Source organism: Pantherophis guttatus, chromosome 1 (assembly GCF_059756535.1).
Source record: "Pantherophis guttatus breed Tessera chromosome 1, ASM5975653v1, whole genome shotgun sequence".
Taxonomy (NCBI): domain Eukaryota; kingdom Metazoa; phylum Chordata; class Lepidosauria; order Squamata; family Colubridae; genus Pantherophis; species Pantherophis guttatus.
This window is the reverse complement of record NC_142063.1, coordinates 180,440,477-180,464,285: the sequence shown is the minus strand read 5'-3', so window position 1 is coordinate 180,464,285 and position 23,809 is coordinate 180,440,477. Positions and strand designations below refer to the sequence as shown.

The 23,809-nt window shown below is 42.4% G+C and overlaps 1 protein-coding gene across 34 annotated transcripts in view; it reads left to right on the top strand.

Moving 5' to 3' along the window:
• Window positions 1-8,201: 8,201 nt before the first annotated feature.
• HDAC4 (histone deacetylase 4) overlaps window positions 8,202-23,809 on the top strand; it is a 555,425-nt gene continuing 539,817 nt past the window's right edge. For 9 of the 34 annotated variants that reach the window (XR_015732040.1, XR_015732038.1, XR_015732044.1 and 6 more), the window contains exons 1-2: window positions 9,315-9,597; window positions 11,111-11,157. Coding sequence is in view for 4 of the 34 variants with exons in the window: in XM_060682388.2 (XP_060538371.1) it covers window positions 9,581-9,597; window positions 11,111-11,157 (64 nt within the window). In the remaining 30 variants the exon portion in view is untranslated. Of the gene's footprint in view, window positions 8,631-9,059; window positions 9,598-11,110; window positions 11,158-23,809 lie in introns of those variants that run through there. The other 25 variants (XR_015732045.1, XM_087885457.1, XM_087885399.1 and 22 more) reach the window with 12 other exon arrangements.

Here is a 23,809-nt window from a genome sequence, read left to right as displayed (position 1 = left end):
ATGAAATTCTCTTGCCTTTTCTAGAGTGTCTATTTTATATCTTTTGTCTTCCCACGTAATTAAGATCCCCTCTATTGGCAGCCATCTATACATTATCTTGTATTTGATCAATAGTTGTGTTAAAAACTGATATTGTTGTCGTAGATTTCTTACTCTTCGGGGTATCTGTTTTAAAATTATAATTTCTTTTCCATTATAGATCACCGTTTCTTCTCTAGATTTCTTATAGACTTCATCTCGGATTGATTTTTTTAAAAATTTAACATGGACTTCTCTCGCCAATCTGTGTCTTCTTATATAATTTGTTTGTACACGATAAGTTTCTTCCAATTGTCCTTTTATTTCTTCTGGCTCTTTTTGTATCATTCCTGCAATAATCTCCACCATCTTTCCTTCTAAATCCTCATTTTTTTCTTCTGGAACGTTTTGAAAACGCAGGAAGTATGAGGCCTTTTCCATTTCAAACAAGAAATAGATAAAATTATATTAGATTCAGAAAATAAATTAATTAGTAGAATTTATAAATTTCTCCTACGCTATAAATTGGAAGAAGAGACAGTCAAAGAAACGATGATTAAGTGGGCTCAAAATATCAAACACACAATACCTTTGGAAAAATGGGAAAAGTTCTGGCAGGTAAACCTAAAGTTAACGAAAGCAACGGCGTACAAGGAAAATCAACTGAAAATGTTTTATCGGTGGCATATGTCTCCAACCAGATTGGCAAAAATACAACCTAAAAATAGCCCAATTTGTTGGAAGTGCAAAAAGGCACAAGGGACTTTCTATCATTTATGGTGGACGTGCCCAGCAGCAAAGAAATTTTGGTCTAACATCAAAAAATGGTTGGAACAAATAACAAAAACACAGATTGAAAAAGAACCAGAAACATTTTTATTAGGAATATTTAACAAATCATACCCTAAGGATATCAAATATCTTACAATTCATATATTAACTGCTGCAAGAATAACCTACGCAAGAAATTGGAAACAAGAAAAAATACCAAGTGAAACAGAAGTAATAGGGAAAATTTTAGAATGCGCTGAAATGGATAGGTTAACCAAAGAATTACAAGAAAAAGAAGAATCAGACTATTATAAAATATGGAATAATTGGTATAATTGGTTAAAAATTAGAAACATACAAAAAATATAGGGGATATATTACTGATTGATACATATATATGTAATAAAAATATTATTAGATTACAGAAAGGTGAAGGAATATATTATAAGTAGAAGTGTAGAACGTCACTCTGAAAAAATGCTTAAGAAGAAATTATATTCTTTTTGTGTATATGTTGTATAAATGTTAGTTGTGTATATGTTATGTATGTCTTTTTTAATATTTATATTCAATAAAAACTATTTTAATAAAAAAAAATTTCAATTGTCTAGACCAAATTTCTTTCCATTTCATCAAATCAATTGAGCGGCCAATATTCCTCCCCCAGGCAATCATCGAGTCTTTAACAATCTCGTCTCCTATCGAATGACTGATTAAAAGTTTGTAGATCTTAGCTAACATTTTTTCCTCCTTCCCTAATACGAACTTATCTAACTCCTGTAGGGTCATATCTATACCTCCTTGCTCTTTATCCTATTTTTATTTGGAGTTAATCTGAGCATAAGACCACCAATCCAATTCCATTCCCTGCAGAGCTAATTCAGTTCTTGTTTTTAAGCAGCCTTGGTTATCAAGCAGCTCACGATAAGGTAGATGTTTTTCTTTATTATATAGTGAAGTATATGTTATGGCTTCTAGCGGGACCAGCCAGGAGGGGGTCAAAGAGTAAAATTTATCTTTAATTTTCTTCCATGTTTCAATTAAAATAATCCTTAAATAATGACCTGCAAAGCTCGTATGTTTTTTTACCCTATCTTGCCAAAGGAAATAATGCCAACCCTGTTGCAACCCCGAACCTTCCAGAACCAACAGCCGTCTCCTTCTCAGCTGAATCCAATCCTTTACCCAAACTAAATTTGCGGCCTGATAATAATACTCCCATTTAGGCAAACCAAATCCCCATCTATCCTTCACCTCTTGGAGCATTTTAAGTTTAATTCTAGGCTTTTTATTCTGCCAAATAAATTTAAGAACAGATTGATTTAGTTTTTTTAAAAAAATATTGTCCAATCTAACTGGGGCTGTGTAAAATAAATATGTCCATTTTGGGAGAATATAAGATTTTATGGTCGCGATCCTACCTAACAAAGAGACCTGCAAATTCTTCCATTTCTCTAAATCTTGCTCCGTTCGTTGGAGAAGATTCAAATAATTATCTTCCTTAATTGTTGAACATTTAGCAGATAATAACATTTATTTATTTATTTATTTATTTATGTATTTATTTTTATTAGATTTATATGCCGCCCTTCTCTGGAGACTCAGGGCGACTTACAATGCGTTAAGCAATAGCCTTCATACTTTTGTATATTTTATACAAAGTCAGCTTATTGCCCCCACAACTGGGTCCTCAATTTACCTACCTTAGAAAGGATGGACGGCTGAGTCAACCTTGAGCCTGGGGAGATTCGAATCATTGCAGACAGCTGACTGTTAATAACAGGCTAAATGCCTAAATACTGTACTTTATTAACAATTTGAAATCCCAAATTCAGTCCTATTTCCTTCCCTTGCTTTGTTGTCAAATTTTTAATCAAGACCTTAGTTTTTTCCTAATTTACTTTAAGGCCCGCCACAGTTCCATATCTTTCTAATTCATAAATTAAGTTTGGGCCCGATGCAAAAGGGTCTTCCAATACAAACACAAGATCATCAGCGTTCGCTTGTAACTTATACTGCTGGTTCTTAATATGCAGTCCTTTTATTCCCGAATTTCGCCTGATTTCCCTCAATAACGGTTCCAGTGTTAATATAAATAGGAGCGGAGAAAGCGGGCACCCCTGTCTAGTTCCTTTCTCAATACGAATTTTTTCCGATACATCTCCATTAATCAGAATTTTGGCAGACTGTTTCGAGTAAATTGCACGGATTGCCCGAGTGAAATTCTCCCCAAATTGCATATGATGTAACAGGCCAAATAAAAAGCGCCAGCTCACTCGATCAAAAGTCTTTTGCGCGTCCACGAAGACCAAGGCCAGCTGTTTATCAAAATGGGTTTCATAATATTCTAGAATATTCATAATTATTCTCATATTGTCTCTAATTTGCCTACGAGGTAAAAAGCCATTTTGGTCTTTGTGGATAAATTGGCTCAGAAAGCTTTTAATCTGTCTGCCAATACCACCGCAAATAACTCATAGTCTGCATAGAGAAGTGAGATCGGTCTGTAGTTCTGGATCAGGGATAAATCATTACCTTCCTTCGGCAAGAAGGTAATTAGTGCTTCTGTCCAGGAATCCGGAATCAATCCCTCCCGAATTACCCCATTAAATAATTCTACCATGTGAGGACCTAGAACTTCCCATAGTGCCTTATAACATTCCATCGGAAGGCCATCCATACCGGTGGTCTTCCCTGTTTTTTGTTTCCCTAAGACCCTTTCAATTTCCCCTTCCGTTATTTCTCTATCCAATATTTCCCTGGACAAATCCGGAATTTTCAGTAGATCAGAGTCTTCTAGGTATTTCCTTATTTCATCCTCGGATTTGTCTTCTTCTCTATATAAATCAGTAAAACATTCTTGCACATTCAAATTATGAATTCTACTCCTTTCCTTCTCTTTTTTTAATTGGTAGGTAAGCCACTTTCCCGGTTTATTTGCACTTTCGAACTGTCGCTGTTTCATCCATCTGATTTTCTTTTCTAGGTCCTCCTGGTCTAAGAGATTAATTTGATGACGCACCAATTTCAAATTCATACCTAATTCTCTACTGTTTGGATCCTGTTGTAACACAGCCTCACTTCTTGCCAAGTCGCTTAATAGCTTATCTTGTTTAGCCTTGTCCTTCTTCCATTTCCCAGCTATATAATTTATCACTAGTCCCCGAAACACTGCTTTAGCTGTATCCCATACATTCAAAAAATTTGTATCCTCGTTATTATTTTCCTGGAAGAAAAATTCCATCTCCTTCTTTGCATAGATTAAAAATTGCTCATCTTTAAGAACCCTCACATCCATTCTCTATCTGGGCCTTGTTTTCAAACCTCCCCATATGATCCAAAGCGGATTGTGGTCTGCCCACTCATTAACACCTATCTCTACTTTCTGGATCCCCTGCCGCAGCTCCCCCGACATCCAGGCCGCATCTATCCGCGACCAAGATGAATGCCTAGGGGAGAAATATGTATACTACCATCCTTCCAGATGTTTTTCCCTCCATATATTAAGTTCAAATTCCTCCTGTATTTGATGGCAAACAGGTGGCAGTCTTTTCTTTACTGTTCTCTTTCCTCCTTCCTATTTCCTGTTTCCAGGTATGTAGTCTTTATCTTTATCGTCAATTGCATTAAAATCCCCCAGTAAACAGATATGTGGATAATCAAATCAGCTAAATGTTGGAAATGCCATAAAAAACCAGGATCTTATTACCATATGTGGTGGACTTGTTCAGAAGCTAGAGTATATTGGAACAGAATTAAGATTTGGTTAGAGGAAATGACCCACAACATATTGATTTATCAAATATGATAAATCAATTAATTTAATTTAAATAAATAAATTTAATTTAATTTAAATAAATTAAAGAAGAAATTAAAGATTTAAAGAAGCTGTATGGTTATAGTTGAAAGAGATATTAATTGGAAAATACACCCTATTCTATAGGTATTGGGCAGGGGTGAAATGCTCCCGGTTCGGACCGGCTCGTGCGAGTAGGTAGCGATGACGGCGGGCAGTTCGGAGAACCGGTAGCAAAAATCCCTGCCCCCGCCCCCCATGCCCAGCTGAGCCGCGCGATCATCAGAGCCTTTTTTTTTCTTTAAAATGGCTTTGACGATCCCAGCTGAGTTGCCTGCTAATCAGGCAACTCAGCTTGGATCGCCAGTGCCATGTAAAAAACAAAAAACTTTTTTCCTTTTAAATGGCTCTGACGATTGCTTACCTTAGCTGCTGGTCGCAACGCCTTGCTGTAATTCCTGCAATCCATTGCATCAGCAAGCAACTGAATCTCCCTGCCTGCAATCAAGCAGGCAGGGAGTTGTGGACTTCAACTCCCAGAATTCCTCAGCCAGCAAAACAAAGCTGGCTGAGGAATTCTGGGAGTTGAAGTCTACAAGTCTTAAAGTTGCCAAGGTTGGAGACCCCTGTTCTATTGGGTAAGTTTTTTTCCCCTTTGGGAGCTTTAAAAAAATAGTTAATTGAGGTTTTTTTTAGTTGTTCTTTTTTTAGACCTAGCCATTTAAAGTTTAGGAAGTTTTAAATTTAGCTGTTTTTATATAAAAATAAAAATAAAATAAAATAAAATAATATTTCTGCAGCTTTCTGAGATTTAGTGTGTTTCTGTAGTGTTTCACTCTAACTACCCAAACACACAAAATCTCACAAAGCTGTATGTGGAATTTTGTGTGTGTAAAGTGTGAACGTTGTTTTTTTGGGCTTTTTGTGGCTGTGTAAGGTTCCTGCTTGTTGCAGGGGCCATTTTGGGTCTAGCACAGCTGCTTTTACATTGTGGGTGAGCCAGTTGTGTTGTGTTGTGTTGTGTGCGTGTAAAGTGTGAAAGTTGGTTTTTTGGGCTTTTTGTGGCTGTGTGAGGTTCCTGCTTGTTGCAGGGGCCATTTTGGGTCTAGCACAGCTGCTTTTATATTGTGGGTGAGCCAGTTGTGTTGTGTTGTGTTTTGTAGGTTAAAAAAGGGCAAAGAAGTGACACTGACTTGGCCACATCCACCTGACCAACAAGCCACGCCCCCCAGTCACCTTACCACCAAGCCCTGCCCACTAATTAAGCCACGCCCACAGAACCGGTAGCAAAATTTTTAGATTTCACCCCTGGTATTGGGAATATTATATACAACAACGAAAAGAGAGAGGGAAATGGAGCAGAGTGGAAGGGAATAGGAGAAGAGGGGAGAAAGAGTAAGGGTAGAGAGGGGAAAGGAGAGAGGGGAGTGGAGGGGAGGAGAAGAGTAGAAAGGGAAGGAGATAGAAGTGGAGAAGAAGAGAGAGGGGAAATAGAGAGGGGACAAGAAAAGGAGGAAGGAGAAAGGGAAGGAGAGAGAAGGAGAGGAGAAGGAAGGAGGGAAGTAGAGAGAAGGAGAGAGGAGTAGAGAAGAGAGGAAGGAGAAAGAAGAGGAAAGGAGAGGGATTGTTGTAAAAATGGATGAAATATGGTGTACAGGAGAAAAGAAAACAGATGGGCAATTTCGTATTTTTTTTTTCCTTGAGGGTTATACTATTGAAACTATAATTGAAGATAATACGGATGCTAAAGCACATCGGTTTAGATGTTATTGCATACTAGTAAATATTTATATGAAAATTAAAATTTTGTGTAAAAGGTAGGAGTAAATAATATGGAATAAGTAAAATGGAATGTAATAATTAGGAATATGTTTATATGTATTGAAATGTATGATACCCAAACATTACACCATTCACACAATGATATGTATAAATTTTTAAAAAATAATAAAAAACTTGATTTAAAAAAAAAAAGCTACAGCCCCTGGGCTGGATACTTGGAATGAATGTTTGTGTTGCTGCAAAGAGTCTTTTTTTGTGGGTTGGAGGGGGACAGAAATTCTGACTTGGCCGCTTCAGCCTCCTGGTGCAGGGCTTTGGGCAAAGGCTGGAGGGAAGTGCTGCTGGTGGCAGAGAGTCAGAGGGGGACTGCATCATGGCCTGGAACTGGGTGACCATCTCAGCCCGCTGAGCTTCCAAGTGCTGCTACCTGGCCTTGCACTTCCGCAGGTCTTCCTCTACTTGGAAATCCTATGCTCGTAGTCCTCAGTGAGGTGCTTCTACTGAGCCACCTTCTTGGTCAGATCCAATTTGAACTGAGCTGTTTTGCCAACTCTTTCTTGTGGTAGCTTGCTTATCTTCAACAACTGCCTCCTGTTGGGGCCCTAAGGAGCCCGGGTGGGGAGGCCAGGAGTGGCTGGGAGGGGAGGGACGAGTAGAGGCTGGCAAGGAACCCATCAATGTGAGTGACATCGAGTTGGCCATACCTACCTAGTCACATGCCCACCTAGCCACGCCCATCCAGCCCCTCATTAGGCAGATTGGATTAGTGGTCCACAGGATTTAAAATTATGAATTTAGTGGTCCCTGAGGTCTGAAAGGTCATTGACCCCTGCTCCAGACCATCCCCATTAAATATACACCCCTAGTCCACCATTGATAGAACGCATCCTGTCCTAAAAGAAAAAGGAGGAATGAAGGGACATAATAATAGTAGAATAGGTAGAATTACTGGGACATAATAATAACTTGCTATTTTGCTTCTATAAGAATTGTTTTGTTCCTGTAAGAATTAGAATTGCCACTGCCATTTGCTTCTACCAATGATCTGTTATCTTGTTTTTGTGTACAACTCAGTGCCTGGTGTGGGGGTATGTCATGGCCTGGCACGGTTACATCGGGTAAATACCTATGTTGCTAAGCAGTCAGCCCCCCTGTTCCTCGCTGCACTGCCAATGCAGGGCTACAAGGAAGGCATGGGCCAGGGGCCAGAATTGGGAACTAAGCTGATATCTCTGAAGGTATAAAAGGATGCTGTACCTTCCCTAAGATGTGGCTGTTCACTGCATGCTCTGTCTGAATGTTGTGGTATGGTTTACCCAGCTCTTTGTACAAATAAAAGCTGATTTTTTTCCAAGCCTCTTCTTGGGTCTCTCTCTCTTTGGCATTCTGGTGACTCAAGTACATTTTGGGACCTTACAATATGATCATGATTTTATATTTATATATTGTATTCATTTCAGGAATGCTTGAGACTCTTCAGCTATAAATTGTTATCTTGTCATTCACCCATTGTCTTAAAGAAAGATTTCTCAATATATCTATATATGTATACTTGTTGAAGAAATTGAATACACTTCTGGCTACTTTGACAATATTTACTACAGCTAAAACGGTTATGCCAAAAATGCCCCCAAAATGTAAGGAATTATTTCACGTCTACAGAAATATACAACACTGTTTTAAGAGTGCACTGGTCACTTCAGCAGTTTTTTTTTATTCAATGTTTTTTAAACCAATGAGAATACAAGATTCCAGAGCAGTGTTATATCACAGGAATTCAGTCAAGTTTGAAATGTTTAGCATATGCGTAGGACAGCAGACTGCTGCTTCCCCCGAATCGTGTGAAAAGACCCCAGAAATGCGAAGAATTTATATCGATTCAGAGAAGGACGTCCTACTTCCGAAATCTTCCAAATATTGTGCAATCCCAAGGCTACAAAACTTGTCTCCCTTTCCCTTCTAAAGGTGCGGGGGGGGAAGCGAGCCGCGACGGACGTCGAAGAGGAAAAATCGGAGTGCGCCTATTAATAGTTTCGTTCTCCCATTGGCTTAAAGGGAGCAAGAAAAAAAAATTGGTCTGTACCACGTGGGTTACTATGTGAAAATTCCAAGATGGCGCGTTCCGTCATGAGCTGACTGTTGGTGGCGCGCGCACCATAGCGGTAGCGCCGAGGGCTGTTCTAGTTCTCTTCGACCCTAACGGCAACTTCCGTGGGGTCATTCGTTCCTGATTCTTGTTTTTTTCTTCTGTTTTCAAACACAGGTCAGTATCTGGCGGACAGGTTTCCTGGAATATCGCGGTATGCCAGTTATTGCCCAATCGTGACGGCACCTTTCCTTTAAACCACGGGGAGAGGTTGCGTCTGAAGGGTCTCTTCCTGCGCCTTTAGGGCAGGGAATGGATCCCCTCGGAGACATCTGGGAAGGATTGGGGCAGGGAGAGGGGAACAGAATATTCAGGGCCATGGGGTGACTGACGCTTTAGACCACTAATTGGGGCCTCGTTCGAAGGCTGGCGGGTGGTTTTGAGCCATCATCCTAGTCGTCCCCATTTCGGACCATCGGTTCCGTGGGGGCCGTTGAAACCAGGGTGGGGTTGGGCTTTTTTAGCAGCTCGTGTCTAACGAAGGGTGGAAGGCGGGACTTAGAGCCTTGATCGACACTGGTCCCATCTTGTCCCCCTCTCCCCCCCCCTTTTGCCGTGAGTGGCGGATGTCACCTCGGAAGCTTGTGCTTTAAGCGCCGTCTGTTTATTTGCATTTTTTTTGTGAATGATGCGGATGAATCCAAGAACCGCACCCGTCTAGCGCTCCAAGAACCCCATTCCCTCCTGCTTAACCGGGGCTGAATGAGTAACGGCTGGACGGGTGAGTGCAAGGTGGGCATGGAAACGCCCCCTGGGGTGAGGCTGGGCGGTGTTCCTCCCAACAATCCCGGCGGCAAAGGCGAAGCTGGTGGAGGAAGGAAAGGCCGAGACGCTAGGAAGGACATTCTGCCGGCTGGCCGGTCGGGAAGAGGTCTTCAGTTTTTCAGTCCCCAACTCACTGGAGGATAGCTCGTAAATCTATCTCGCATCTTCTCGTAGACCGGAGATTTTGGGATTAACCGTTTTCATTTATATACAGTATTGCCACACTAGTAAGATTAAAAAGTGATATTGCCAAGGAATGGACATTAAATCTACCGCAGCGAGGACAGCAGTTGCAAAGAAAAATGGACCTTTTTACACAGTAAGACTTAGGATCGCATTAAATGTTTGCTTCATTCACTCAGATGCATAATTGTATAATTGGAAATACGTGAGAGAATATTTATTGTTTATATTTATATTGGACTGGAAAGGTTGAAATCTCCGGGCATGGGAGATGGGAGCTCATTTGCCTAATCCTTGTATGTTGGCAAAAATTTACCCATTGAAAGAATGGGGGAGTTAGATTTTTGGATGTGAGATAACAGTTTAATCGTTTTCATAATAATCTATTATATATAATATAATCGCCTCTATGAAGGTATTACAGTTGATAGCCAGCTTATTGCGCTACTTGCAGTATTTTTCTATACTATGTGGCAGACACATCTAAAACATGTTGGCAACCCGCGGCTCCGGAGCCTCTTTGGATCCTCTGCTGCTGCTCCTTGTCCCATCACTGCCTGCCCCTTACCCTCCCCTCCTAATCACTCCTCCTCTGGCCTGAGAAGGTAAGGACAATGGCAGGGGGTGGAGAAGCCCCCGGGGCTGATTCTCTGGCGCCTCACTCTTGCTGGAGCTTCTTCTGGCCCTTGTTGGTGCTGGACGTGTCTTGGTCACTTGGGGAGATGCGTAACTTGCTCTCTGCCCCGAGACAGTGGCTCGACCGGGCTGCCTGCCCTGTGCACACCTTTGCTGTGCTTTGGCTGAGCCCGCCGGCTCACTTGAGCCACGGCTTTAAAAAGCCCAGGGCAGCGGGAAAAGGCTGGTCCTGCCAAATCTTGCATGCACGCCCACCCCCAGGGTCAGAAAAGCCGAGGCTGGACCAAGCCGCAAGATCTTCTTGGGGCTCCTTTTCCTTCTTCTTTTTGGAAATCCGGGCTGGCTGAGGAATGAGCGCGAACCGCAGCGGAGGCTTCCCTTTGGGCACCCCTCCTCCTGTCACAACCCCCGGCTGTGGTGGGGCCAGGAGGGTGCGCACGAGCAGGGAGACCCTCCTCAAGCGAGCACCTGCCCGCCCCATGCACACCTTTGCTGCGTTTTGGCTGAGTCCTGGCTAGCGAAGAGCCCCAATGAGAGCTCGCTGGGCTTTCCAAGAGAGTGAGAAGAGACACAGGCACACACAGAGAGAGATACAGAGATATACACCCCACCCCACACACACAGGGATAAGAGAGATACAGAGAGAGAGAGAGATACAGAAAGGAGAGGGGGAGAGTCATAGATACAGAGAGGGGGGAAGAGAAGGGGAGAGAAATACAGAGAGAGATACAGAGAAGGGGAATAGAGGGGAAGATAGGGAGAGGAGGAGAGAGATACAGAGAGGTGGGAGATAGAGACATAGCTCCCGATATTTTTTTTTTCTATGGGAAACGGGTCCAAATGGCTCTTTGAGTGTTTAAGGTTGCAGGCCCCTGATTTAAAATAATCTGATATTTGAGAGCATACTATAACAAGCTTCTTTGACAGCAATAGTGCTAAGAGGTTATTTGCAACTTAACAGGACTCACATATAGATCTTAGCTACAGTGATATCTTTCTATTTTCTTGTCCAGTATAGGTAATCCTCGATTTACAACAGGACGTTTAGTGACCTTTCAAAGTAAGAAGAACACTGAAAAAAGTGACTTATTTTTCACATGACCGTTGCAGCATCCCCATGGTCAAGTAATCAAAATTCAGACTCATGTATGATGGTTGCAGTATCCTCAGGTCATGTGATCATCTTTTGCAATCTTCTAACAAGCAAAGTCAATGGGGAAGCCAGATTCACTTAAATGTTTTACTAATTTAACAACTGCAGTGATTCATGTAACAACTGGCAAGAAAGGTCATGAAATGGGCAAAATTCATTTAACAAATGTCTTATTTAGCAACATAAATTTTGGGCTCAATTGTTGTAAGTTGACGACTACCTGAATTTTTTACTAGCTATATCTGTGATAGTGTGAATCCTTCACGTACATAAAGTCCTATGTTCCAACTGATACTTCTGAATTTGGAGGACTTGAAACGGGTGAAATGCTCCCAGTTCAGACCGGATTGCCCGATCCGGTAGTGATGGAAATGGATGGTTCGGAGAACTGGTAGCAAAAATCCCTGCCCCCCCCCCATGCCCAGCTGAGCTGCACAATCATCAGAGGCTTTTTTTAAACTTTTAAAAGCATTTTTTCTACAACCTCTTCGGCTGAAAAAATGCTTTTAAAAGTAAAAAAAAAAGCCTCTGATGATCATGCGGCTCAGCTGGGATCATCAAAGGCTTTTAAAAGAAAAGAACCCTTTTTTTCTTTTAAATGCCTCTGACAATCCCAGCTGAGTTGCCTGATCATCAAAGTCATTTAAAAGAAAAAACATCAGGCAACTCAGCTGGGATCGTCAGAGCCTTTTGAAAGCATTTTTTTACAACCTCTTCACTAAAGAGGTTGTAGAAAAAATGGTTTTAAAAGTAAAAAAAAAAATTGGTCATGCCCACCCAGTCACATTACCACACCCCCCCAATCAAGTCACGTCCACAGAACCAGTAGTAACAAATTTTAGATTGCACCACTGCCTTGAAAGCATTACTGGAACTACCTCTTGGGCATAGAGTTTGTTGCCTGTTACATAGCAGCGGGTAAGGTAAAACATTCTGATGTAATATAAGACAATTTTGTATGTATTAATATATCTTTATATATTCCCATGCTCTTTTTCTCTTTGACAAATGCTATCATATGTGTTTGCATGTGGAAATAATTGCATTCCTTCTGCTTTTTCTTGAATCAGTGCAATTATTAGATATGATAATTCATTTAAACCTATTGCTGATACAAATGGGTATATCTGTCTGCATGTGTTATATGTATGAATGTTTATGGAACACTGAGGTACAAGCAAGTTTAGCAGTGAACATAAAAATGATAATGATATGTTTGATAATGGTAACATTTGCCAGTGATATTTTTGTATATGGTACACTTTTCACTTGAAAATTTAACAAAATACTATGTATTTCTATTACCTGTTTTTATTCTCTACTCTAAATTTTGTTGTTGGCTGCAAAAACTCATGCCACAGTAGTTTGGATATTGCTCAGGGTATTGAATGGTTTTCTGTTTTGCCAAATTAATTTCATTAGGTTCTTTTGTTGTGTTTAAAGATGTCCTACTTGCATTTAGAATTTCTTTGAACTTTTATCCTTTCAGTGATTCTACCCAGATGTTTTTCACAACTTCACATTAACTTTTTCTTATATATAGGTAATCTTAATTCTTCTCTTCCTTCAAGTTTCCCCCACAGTTCACCTTCCATGTAGTCTGTGGCACGCCTAAAGACGATAAAATATTGGAAGGTTAAAAGCAATGAAAAACTAAGCCAGCTTTTTGAAAAAATGATTTTGTTGTGGGAAATAAATTATATAAAATTCGTAGCATTCTTGGCAATTTCAGCATTGCAGCTGCAGTGTAGTCCATATTCAGTGCTCTGTGCATCTAATGAGAGGAAATAAAAAATGTAAATAATTGGAAATAAGCATGTATTTAAAAAGTGTACTTTTGTGCAAATCAGTGTTGGTTTCCTTAGAAGAAGAATTGCATTATTGCCCTTGGATTTGAGACTGGTACTATTTAGTTATTTTATATATAGCAATTTTAGGGATTTGATACCATACATACTTTAACACAAGTCTCCCTGTTAAAGAAATTGTAATAGTAAACACTGTACTATTTTACTTATAATTAAAAAAAAAACATTAGGCTGTATTGCATCCATTTTCACTTTTTCAAAATCCAAACTAACAATTCCTAAGAAAATATTTTTTTCAGCTTTCAGATTTCTAATCTTACTCCTTTATAACTACAATTATAGTTTAATATCTGAATTATCATTTGTCTTCCTTCATGATTTATAGGCCCTGGCTTCCTTGTTATTTACCTTGGATAGTAAAGTCTTTGAATAAACCAGAAATGTGTGATTAAAAAAAATATTACACATGTTTAGATACTTCTTCTGAAAGCAGGTGGAAGATACAGAAATTAAGGCAAGCAAATGAAATTGTTAAAATTGTGATAGAAATGTTAGTATAAATTTAATGATAAATTATTTATTTATATGAACAACTTGAAGTTGATAGGTATTGGCTTGATTCAGGGAAGCTGTTCCTTCTATTGTCTGGCCTGGGCTAGAGTCTTAAGTTACAATGGCCTCAGAGAAAGTCACTACGTGTTCTCAAAGCTACACGTATCTCACCACTTCCATGGTTATGTGTAGTAATTTGGGTGCTTGGCAACCAGCTAACATTTATGACTGTTGCCGTGTCTTGGATTCAAATGGGGGTGGTTATGTGATGATTCACTTTATGACCACACAAACTATTTTTATATATAACTCAAAATAAGGAATATACCTAATATTATTTCTTCCTCCTGTTTCCCCAGAACAACAACCCTGTGAGATGAATTTGGCCCAAAATCACCTAGCCAGCTTTCATGGGTATATGTTCTTAACAAAAGGCGGTCCTGCAGATAATCTTGCCCTGTGCCACATGTAAGCAACCCTTTTTCCATAACGCTGCTCCTCCAATCCATAGTGCGGGAATTGTCTCCTCGTACTGGGGAATACTGAGATGAGATTCTTTCCAATTTCTGCTGACCACGCCCATGTTGCCTCTCCCACGTCAGTCTTTCTCACTCAGTTCTGGGGAACTAGTGTTTTTTTGTGGCTATTAAATCTTAGCTATTTTCGACCTATTTCTTGAGATAATTTGTGGCTGCAAAGGGTTGGTAACGTGTCTGGGGCTCCAGACCGTTCCTTCCCTTCTCAAGCCTGTGTAAGGCTTTTACAGCCGTTCCGATCTGACCCGGCTGGGCGGATCGGCCTAATTCGGCCCTTGCGCCAAATTGCTTTTAAGGAGCTGCTACGAGGGATCTTACAGCTGCTGGGGACCGGACGCGTGTCAGGGGCTCCTGATTGCTGTGTCCCGACCTTCTTTAGCGCCAGCGCAGCTTTGCGGATCTGTCCCGGCTGGGCGGATCCGCCTACAATTTGCCGCCGGCGTTCGATAGTGCCTGGGTGGGCCGTTTCACACTCAACGCCACAGCTCCACTCCCAGGGCGGCTCCAGAGTCGAGACTGAGATGACAGCTTACTCTGGGATACACACGAGGTATTTAGAAAGCGGGGACGGTGTTTAGCGTGGCGGACCCTGTTTCATCGTGATGCCTTGTTGCGGCTGCCATTTTGGACATAAAACAGGGCAGCCGCCATTTTGTTTTTCGGCAAAGGACGGCTTAGGCCGCCATTTTGGCGGTGTTTAGCGTGGCGGACCCTGTTTCATCGTGGTGCCTTGTTGTGGCCGCCATTTTGGACATAAAACAGGGCGGCAGCCATTTCGTTTTTTGGCAAAGAGCTGCCTGGGTTATTGCCATTTTGGTAGTAAGAAGGAGGCAGCCGCCGTCTTAGCAAGGACAGGTGGCCCAGTTCCAGCTTGCTGACAGGCCACCGTTTTGGGTGGCGTAACTGGCCAGTCACTGAGGCATTCTAATCTCAAGCCTCTACGTTTTAAGATTACTGGTTGTTCCTCTTAAAGGGGCGGCCAGGATTGGAAGTCACTGTTTGCTTTTCCCTGCTGGCTGGCTTTACCATTGCCACTGTCTGGCTCATTAATCACAGGATTTATTATCTTGTCTGCAGCCTTTTATCTGGGGCTTTGTAATTGACAACCTCTCGCTTTGCCTTTGATTTCAGTTTCCTGGCTGGGCCCTCATCCTACCTGATATGGCAGACTTGGATCTGTCTTCGGATTCTGAGCAGGGAACAAGTGACATTGCTGTGCAGAGCCAGCACTTAGCAAGGACAGGTGGCCCAGTTCCAGCTTGCTGACAGGCCACCGTTTTGGGTGGCGTAACTGGCCAGTCACTGAGGCATTCTAATCTCAAGCCTCTACGTTTTAAGATTACTGGTTGTTCCTCTTAAAGGGGCGGCCAGGATTGGAAGTCACTGTTTGCTTTTCCCTGCTGGCTGGCTTTACCATTGCCACTGTCTGGCTCATTAATCACAGGATTTATTATCTTGTCTGCAGCCTTTTATCTGGGGCTTTGTAATTGACAACCTCTCGCTTTGCCTTTGATTTCAGTTTCCTGGCTGGGCCCTCATCCTACCTGATATGGCAGACTTGGATCTGTCTTCGGATTCTGAGCAGGGAACAAGTGACATTGCTGTGCAGAGCCAGCACAGAGACAGATCAAAAAAAGCCAAAGACAAGTCCGCTCGCTCCAAACGCAAGTCTCCTCAGGTGTCTTGCAGCAAAAGCGAGTTGAGACTGCACAATGTGCTGGAAAAGCAATTTGAAAAGGCGAAAAAATCCAAGCGCTCCAAGCTTCCATCTGAACCACCAGGCTCCTCTGCACAGCTTGTCGAATCTGATGCTGACTCACTGCAACAGGAGGTCATGGCAGACACAATGGCCCACCAGGCTTCTCAGGGGCCCTTGCCTACTGTGCAACCCCTTCAGGCCTCGACCTCTACCACTGAGCCAGCTACAGCCTTCACACCGACTGCGGTAGGCCTCAGATCTGAAGACTCTTCAGGACAAATGGACCTGCAGTCTATTTTATCTGATACCTTTGCAAAGATTTTAGCTGCGAGTCTTCAACAGACTGTTAATACGGTACAGCAGCGCGCCTCAGCTGTGGCGGATCCGACTGTCGCCAAGAGACAGACCACGGTGGTCACCTCATCTCGGACTCAGGACGTGACTTCATCTGAGGAGTTGGACCAAGAAGCGGAATGTCCTGAGGACATTGAGTTTTCTGAGGATGAGGGGTTACCACCGGAGAAGCCGATTTTCACTGGCTTATTCAGGCCTTCTGTGTTCAATTCTCTCTTGCACAATTGTTACTACCCAATTTGGCATGGCTCCTACATCACAAACTAGCAACCAACAATCATCAACCCCCCATGAGGCCCTTTTTCAGGTTGCTAAACCAGAGAAGGACGCAATACCGTGTCCCCCTTTATTTGCTGACGTAATTCAAAACACGTTTGTGCAGCCGGGGTCGTTGACGGCCCCTACTAGTTTAGACAAGAGATTGTGACTTGAGATTTAGACTGTATTGTGCTTCCACTGAATTGGACGATATTTTGGCTCTTCCATCGGTGGATGCTCTGGTGGCTAATCTTGCCTCTACTTCTACTGTGACGACTGATGCCTTGGACTCCCTCAAGTCGGACGACAAGAAAGTCGAGCTTGGTTTTCGAAAGGCTCATCAAGCGGCCGCTTGGGCCATCAAAGCGGCCACTGCTACATCCTTTTTTAACAGAGCCTCACTGATATGGCTTAGGCAACTTCAGGAGCGCCTTCCGCCCAACGAAAAGCGTATGCATCAGGACATTAACAAGTTGGTGGCGGCTACCGAGTACTCGGCTGATGCGTCTTTAAATGCAGCGAAATTTGCTTCCCGCGCGCTAGCTTCCACCGTCACCAATCGCAGGATGTTCTGGTTGAAAAATTGGAAAGCTGATTCCAAGGCGAAGTGGAAGTTGGCGTCTTCCTCTTTCAAGGCTCCGTCCTTGTTCGGCACGGCTCTGGACCCTCTCCTAGTGGAGGACAAGGAGAAGCGTAAAGTTCTGCCGTCTATGTATCATCGTCAAGACCGTAGATATGTTCCTTATAGCCAAAGGCAGCCCTTTCGGCCTTCTTCTGGACCCAGAGGGTCCTACTTCCAACGTCCCTCCTCCGCTGCTGCTGAGCGAGGTTCAGACAGGCAGTCATTTCGGGACCGTCAACGCTACCAGAAGACAACCAAACGACCATTCCAAGGTGGAGGCTTCCGCGCAGGTAAAAGAGGCAAATGACTCAACCTTCCCAGGTCCCGTTGGTGGTCGCTTCCAACAATTTCACCACCAATGGGCTCTGTCGACACAGGACGAGTGGATCCGACGCACAGTGCGTCACGGACTATGCCTGGAATTCATCGACTCCCCCCCAAGTCGCTTTCTCCGTTGTCCAGTCCCTCACATTCCACAACAACGTCAATTGATGGAGGCGGAGATTGCCCACTTACTGACAGTCAAGGCAATAGAACCTGTACCCATGGGTCAAGAGGGGGCCGGGTATTATTCATCCCTGTTCCTGGTGCCCAAGTCTTCGGGGGGTCACAGAGGCATCTTGAACCTGAAACATCTCAACAAATACATCTTGTATCGCAGGTTCAAGATGCAATCCCTGGGATCAATTCTGGCATGTGTTCGTCGCAACGACCTGATGCAGTCGGTAGACCTCCAAGAGGCCTATCTACACGTCCTGATACATCCATCTTACCGACAGTATCTGAGGTTCGAATTCAACTCCCGACATTTCCAGTATTGCGCAATGCCATTCGGGCTCTCTTCCGCGCCAAGAACGTTCACCAAGTTGGTCTCTGTAGTAGCAGCGACGTTGCGGGCTCGGCCAGTTTGTCTGCTTTGCTACATAGACGACATTTTGGTTCTGGCATCGTCCCTTCCTCAGGCCAAGACAGACATGGAGGCAGTGCTTCGTGTGTTTCAAATACACGGATTTACCATCAATTACAAAAAGAGCCACCTCATACCGACAACACGCCTCCTTCACTTGGGAACGGTGATAGACACGGCCAAGGGTCAAGTCTTCCTTTCACCAGATCGGATTCTCAGTCTCCAGTCTTTGACTGCTCAGATACGCACACAGCGAAAGACTTCCCTGTTTCACCTGTCCCAGTTGTTGGGAAAGATGGTGTCCTGCATTACCATAGTCCCGTGGGCCCGCAGGCATCTAAGGCCACTACAGTGGTTTCTGCTGCCATTTCAGAGGTCAGGTCGCAGCACGTTTCAGTCGCTGGTTCCAGTTCCTCCTCAGATTCGTCTGTCCCTCAAGTGGTGGGTCTCCAGCCATTCGGAAAGGGTGCGTTTTTCTGGAAGTAGACCGCTTCGTTCTGACATCGGACGCCAGTCTCCTGGGCTAGGGGGCCCACCTTCTGGACCAGATGGTTCAAGGTCGGTGGTCGCCAGTGGAGGCTGCGAACAGCATCAACTGGCTAGAACTGCGGGCGGCGCGCCTGGCTCTACGACACTTCCAACCCATCCTGGAAGGCCAACATGTCTTGATAAGAACCGACAACATGACGACCAAAGCCCACGTCAATCGCGAGGGGGGCACGCGATCCAGGGCGCTGATGCTGGAGGCAGAAAAATTACTAGCCTGGGCGGAAAGACACACCGCGTCCATAAAGGCGGACCACATTTCCGGACTGTCGAATGTCCAGGCGGACTGGCTCAGCTGGAAGGAGCTAGACCCTGCGGAGTGGAGACTACACCCCGACAATTTCAGGGAAATCATCAGGAGGTTCGGCCAGCCTCTAGTAGATCTATTTGCAACTCCACAAAACACCCACCTGCCATGGTTTTTCACACGTTACCAGTGTGCAGCAGCGGAGGGTTGCAATGCGCTGAGATGTTGCTGGTCGCCGGGCCTTCTGTACGGCTTTCCTCCCATCCCATTGCTTCACCAAGTAATAAGGAAGATATTGGCAGAAAAGGCAGACATTCTTGTGGCTCCTCTCTGGCCTCGCAGGCCATGGTATTCGGACTTGGTGAGTCTATCGGTGTCACAGCCATGGACCATTCCACCTCAGCAGATTTCCCTCAGCCAGGGGGCCATCGATCATCCGGATCCTCAATGGCTCAGATTGACCCCAATCTATTGCTGCCTCCTGAGTCCCAGCTGATGGCTAGAGGAAAAAAAACTGTTTAAATTCTTGCTGCGGGGCTTCAAAGGGCCGCCCTATAGCCAGTGGTGGGATTCTGCCGGTTCTGCCCCGCCCCTTGCCCCGCCCCTCCGCACCACTATTTATTGCCAATAAATAGTGGTGGGCGAGGGGCGGGCGAGCCAGCAATTTAACAAACGGTTCAGTGTTTTTTTGTAATTTTATTGTCCCGCGGAGCTTCAGCATAGGCTAATTAGCCCTTGATTAGATCGACTCCCGACTCTCAGCTGATTTGCTCTCAGCTGTTTTGCTCAGGGCTCTGCTGCTTGCTTGCAAAGAGTGCAGATTTTTTCCCCCCTATCTATGCTGAAAAACGAAACTGAAAGTAAAGCAGGCTGCTTGCTTTGCTGTAATGTTGAAAAATTAGGCAGGCAGATTTCTTTTTCCTCACCAAAAAAGGTAGGTGCAAACAATGGGAAATTTAGGGCAAAAGAGGAGAGTTCAAGATTTTAAAACACAAAAGAAAAAAAGCTCTATTTAACTAGGGAATTGTAATAATTGAGATACTATTAATTGTATATTGTGTTGAAAGCAGAAATGGTTAAGTTGTGGTTTGGAGGAATATATGGGGGAAATTATTTGGTTTATTATTGGTACATATAATTAATTGATTTGTAAGAAATTGGATTGCATGGAAATAATTGGAATATTCATGTTCATATTGATTAATATACAAAAAAGGTAGTTATATAACTAATTGATTTATATTAAAATGTTGAATTTATATTAAACAACTAATATTACATAATTAATCAATGTGAGGATGGATATAAAAATAGATGACAATGGGAAGGGGTATAATATAGAATAGAAGAGAAAAATTGAATTTGATTAAGATTAGAGATGAGGATGAAGGGTAATATTGGTTTTTTACAAAAATAGATGAGGAATAAATATGGCAAAAAGGAAATATAGAAATTGTAAATTTAATTGAAATGACTAAACACTGTTTAAATTTGTGAACCGGCCAAATATTCTGTTCAAAGAAAATACATTGTATATTTGTATGTGTGTTTCTAATTATTGTTATTTATTCATATTTGTTCTCTTTTATTCTTTAAAGTTTAACAATTCATTCTTTATCTTAATATCTTTATATTTGTTTGGGGTTGGCTTTTTTCCCTTTCATCTTTTTTATTGTACAGCAATCTTTCTCCTCAAACCTACTACCTCTCTCTTTTCTTTCCTTCTTACTTTCTCTTCCTCCCCCTCTTCTTCTCCTCCCTACTTCCTCTTCCTTTCTCCTTCTCCTCCTCTCTTCCTCCCTCTCTTACCCTCACTCCTACTCTAATTTCCCTTCCCTTCCTTCATCCCTCTCTATTGCTGTATCCTTTTATGCATATGGACTACTCAGAGGGCTGAAAAAATTATTTTTGACTGGTCCTCGCACTTTTGACCAGTCCTCGAACTTACGACTGTCCTCACATTTTACGTTTTTGCCCTATCTTGTCACCATGGTGAAGAGAAGCAGTTGTGAAATGAGTGACATGGTTGTTAAGAATGCTACAATGGGCATAAATGATGACCAGTCATAAGTGCGAAGACCGGTCAAAAGTGCGAGGACCTGTCAGAAATCACTTTTTTTAGCCCTCTGATAGTTCTTTTGTGCACAGGGACTACTCAGAGGGCTGAAAAAGTTATTTTTGACTGGTCCTCGCACTTTTGACCAGATCTCGAATTTATGACTATCCTCACATTTTACGTCTTTTGCCCTATCTTATCACCATGATGAAGAGAAGCAGTTGTGAAATGAGTGACATAGTTGTTAAGAATGCTGCACGGGCATAAATGTGAGGATGGTCATAAGTGTGAGGACCAGTCAAAAGTGCGAGGACCTGTCAGAAATGACTTTTTTCAGCCCTCTGAGTAGTCCCTATACACATAGCCATGGCCACCCGGTCACATGACCAGCTAGCCATGCCCACCCAGTCACATGACCTCCAAGCCATGCCCACAAAATAAGCCACCCCCACAGAACCGGTAGTAAAAAAACTTAGAACCCACCCCTGGTTGGGGGTCACCACAACATGAGGAACTGTATTAATGGGTCGCGGCATTAGGAAGGTTGAGAACCACTGCTATAGAGAGAAGGGGAGGAGAGAGAAAGGGAGAAGAATCCAATAGGGAAAGAAAAGTTATTTTTAACAATTTTAGAAATTTTTGTTTTGTTCCTCCCTTTTTCTGATTTATTTTCTATAATCATTCATGTCAACCCAGTGACTGGGGAACAAACCATTATTAAAATAGGCCTAGAACTCCCAGTCTGCCAGATTCTAGCCAGGTGCCCTTAACTACTAATATTTTCAGTGTTAAATCTGTGTTACATATATAGTTGGGGAGGTTTCTGGCCTGACTATATCTGGTATCCCAGTTACATTTTGGGCTCAGTCCTAGATTATCTGTAGAATTTATTCAGATAATGGAACTCTGGTAAATGTCTATTGTAAAATCCACAGGAATTAGTGAGAGAAAGTTATTAATATGTGGTGCATTCAGGCTTTTAGCTCCTTGATATAAACTTTAGTATAATGCTTATCTCAGAGATGATAAACTTTCCTATAAGTTGGTACAATAATTTAAATTATTATTCTGTTAAAGAGGCATAAAGAAGTCACAATTTCACCGGGGGGAACAGGCTTTCTTGATAATGAAATGGTGGGATTATGTATAAGAGCAAAATGGGTGTGTTAAAATATTTTGTGATAAAGATTAGTGCATTGTGTAAAATCCTTTTGGAATGAGTTGTGGTTTTAATGGAAATATGTATGTTTATATTAATTCTGTTGATGTTTTATTCTGTGTCTTGTCTAATGCTTGAAAACTACAGTTGTGCTCATAAGTTTACATACCCTGACAGAATTTATGATTTCCTGGCCATTTTTCAGAGAATATGAATGATAACACAAAAACCTTTCTTGCACTCATAGTTAGTATTTGGCTGAAGCCATTTATTATCAATCAACTGTGTTTACTCTTTTTCAATCAGAACAACAGAAATGACCCAAATGACCCTGATCAAAAGTTTACATACCCTGGTGATTGTGGCCTGATAACGTGCACACAGGTTGACACAAAGGGGTGTGAATGGCTATTAAAGGTATCCATCCTCACCTGTGATCTGTTTGCATGTAATTAGTGTGTATAAAAGGTCAATGAGTTTCTGGCCTCCTGACAGACCCTTGCATCCTTCATCCAGTGCTGCACTGACATTTCTGGATTCTGAGTCATGGGGAAAGCAAAAAAATTGTCAAAAGATCTGCGGAAAAAGGTAGTTGAACTGTATAAAACAGGAAAGGGATATAAAAAGATACCCAAGGAACTGAGAATGCCAATCAGCAGTGTTCAAACTCTAATCAAGAAGTGGAAAATGGGGGTTCTGTTGAAACAAAATCACGGTCAGGTAGACCAACTAAACTTTCAGCCACAACTGCCAGGAAAATTGTTCGGGATGCAAAGAAAAACCCACAAATAACTTCAGGTGAAATACAGGACTTTCTGAAAACGTGGTGTGGCTGTTGCAAGATGCACAATAAGGAGGCACTTGAAGAAAGATGAGCTGCATGGTCGAGTCACCAGAAGAAAGCCATTATGATGCAAATGCCACAAAGTATCCTGCTTACAATACGCCAAACAGCACAAAGACAAGCCTCAAACCTTCTGGCACAAAGTCTTTTGGATTGATGAGACCAAAATCGAGCTTTTCAGCCACAATCATAAATACTACATTTGGAAAGGAGTCAACAAGGCCTATGATGAAAAGTACACCATTCCTACTGTGAAACACGGAGCTGGATCGCTGATGTTTTGGGGTTGTGTGAGCTACAAAGGCATAGGAAATTTGGTCAGAATTGATGGCACGATGAATGCAGTATGTTATCAAAAGATATTGAAGGACAATTTGCATTCATCAGCCCGGAAGCTGTGCATGGGACATTCCAACATGGCAATGATCCTAAACACAAGGCCAAGTCGACCTGTCATTGGCTACAGCAGAATAAAGTGAAGGTTCTGGAGTGGCCATCTCAGTCTCCTGACTTCAATATCATTGAGCCACTCTGAGGAGATCTCAAACGTGCAGTTCATGCAAGACAGAATTTACAGGACCTGGAGGCTTTTTGCCAGGAAGAATGGGCAGCTTTACCATCTGAGTAGATAAAGAGCCTCATCCACACATACCACAAAAGACTTCAAGCTGTCATTGATGTTAAAGGGGGCAATACACCGTATTAAAAACTGGGATATGTAAATTTGTGATCAGTGTCATTTGGGTAGTTTCTGTTGTCATTATGATTGAAAAAGAGTAAACACAGTTGATTGATAATAAATGGCTTCAGCCAAACACTAACCATGAGTGAAAGAAAAGTTTTTGTGTTATCATTCATATTCTCTGAAAAGTGGCCAAGAAATCATAAATTCTGCCAGGGTATGTAAACTTATGAGCACAACTGTATGTTATTTTAATTTAGAGGGCAGTAATATAAAAATATACCAAATA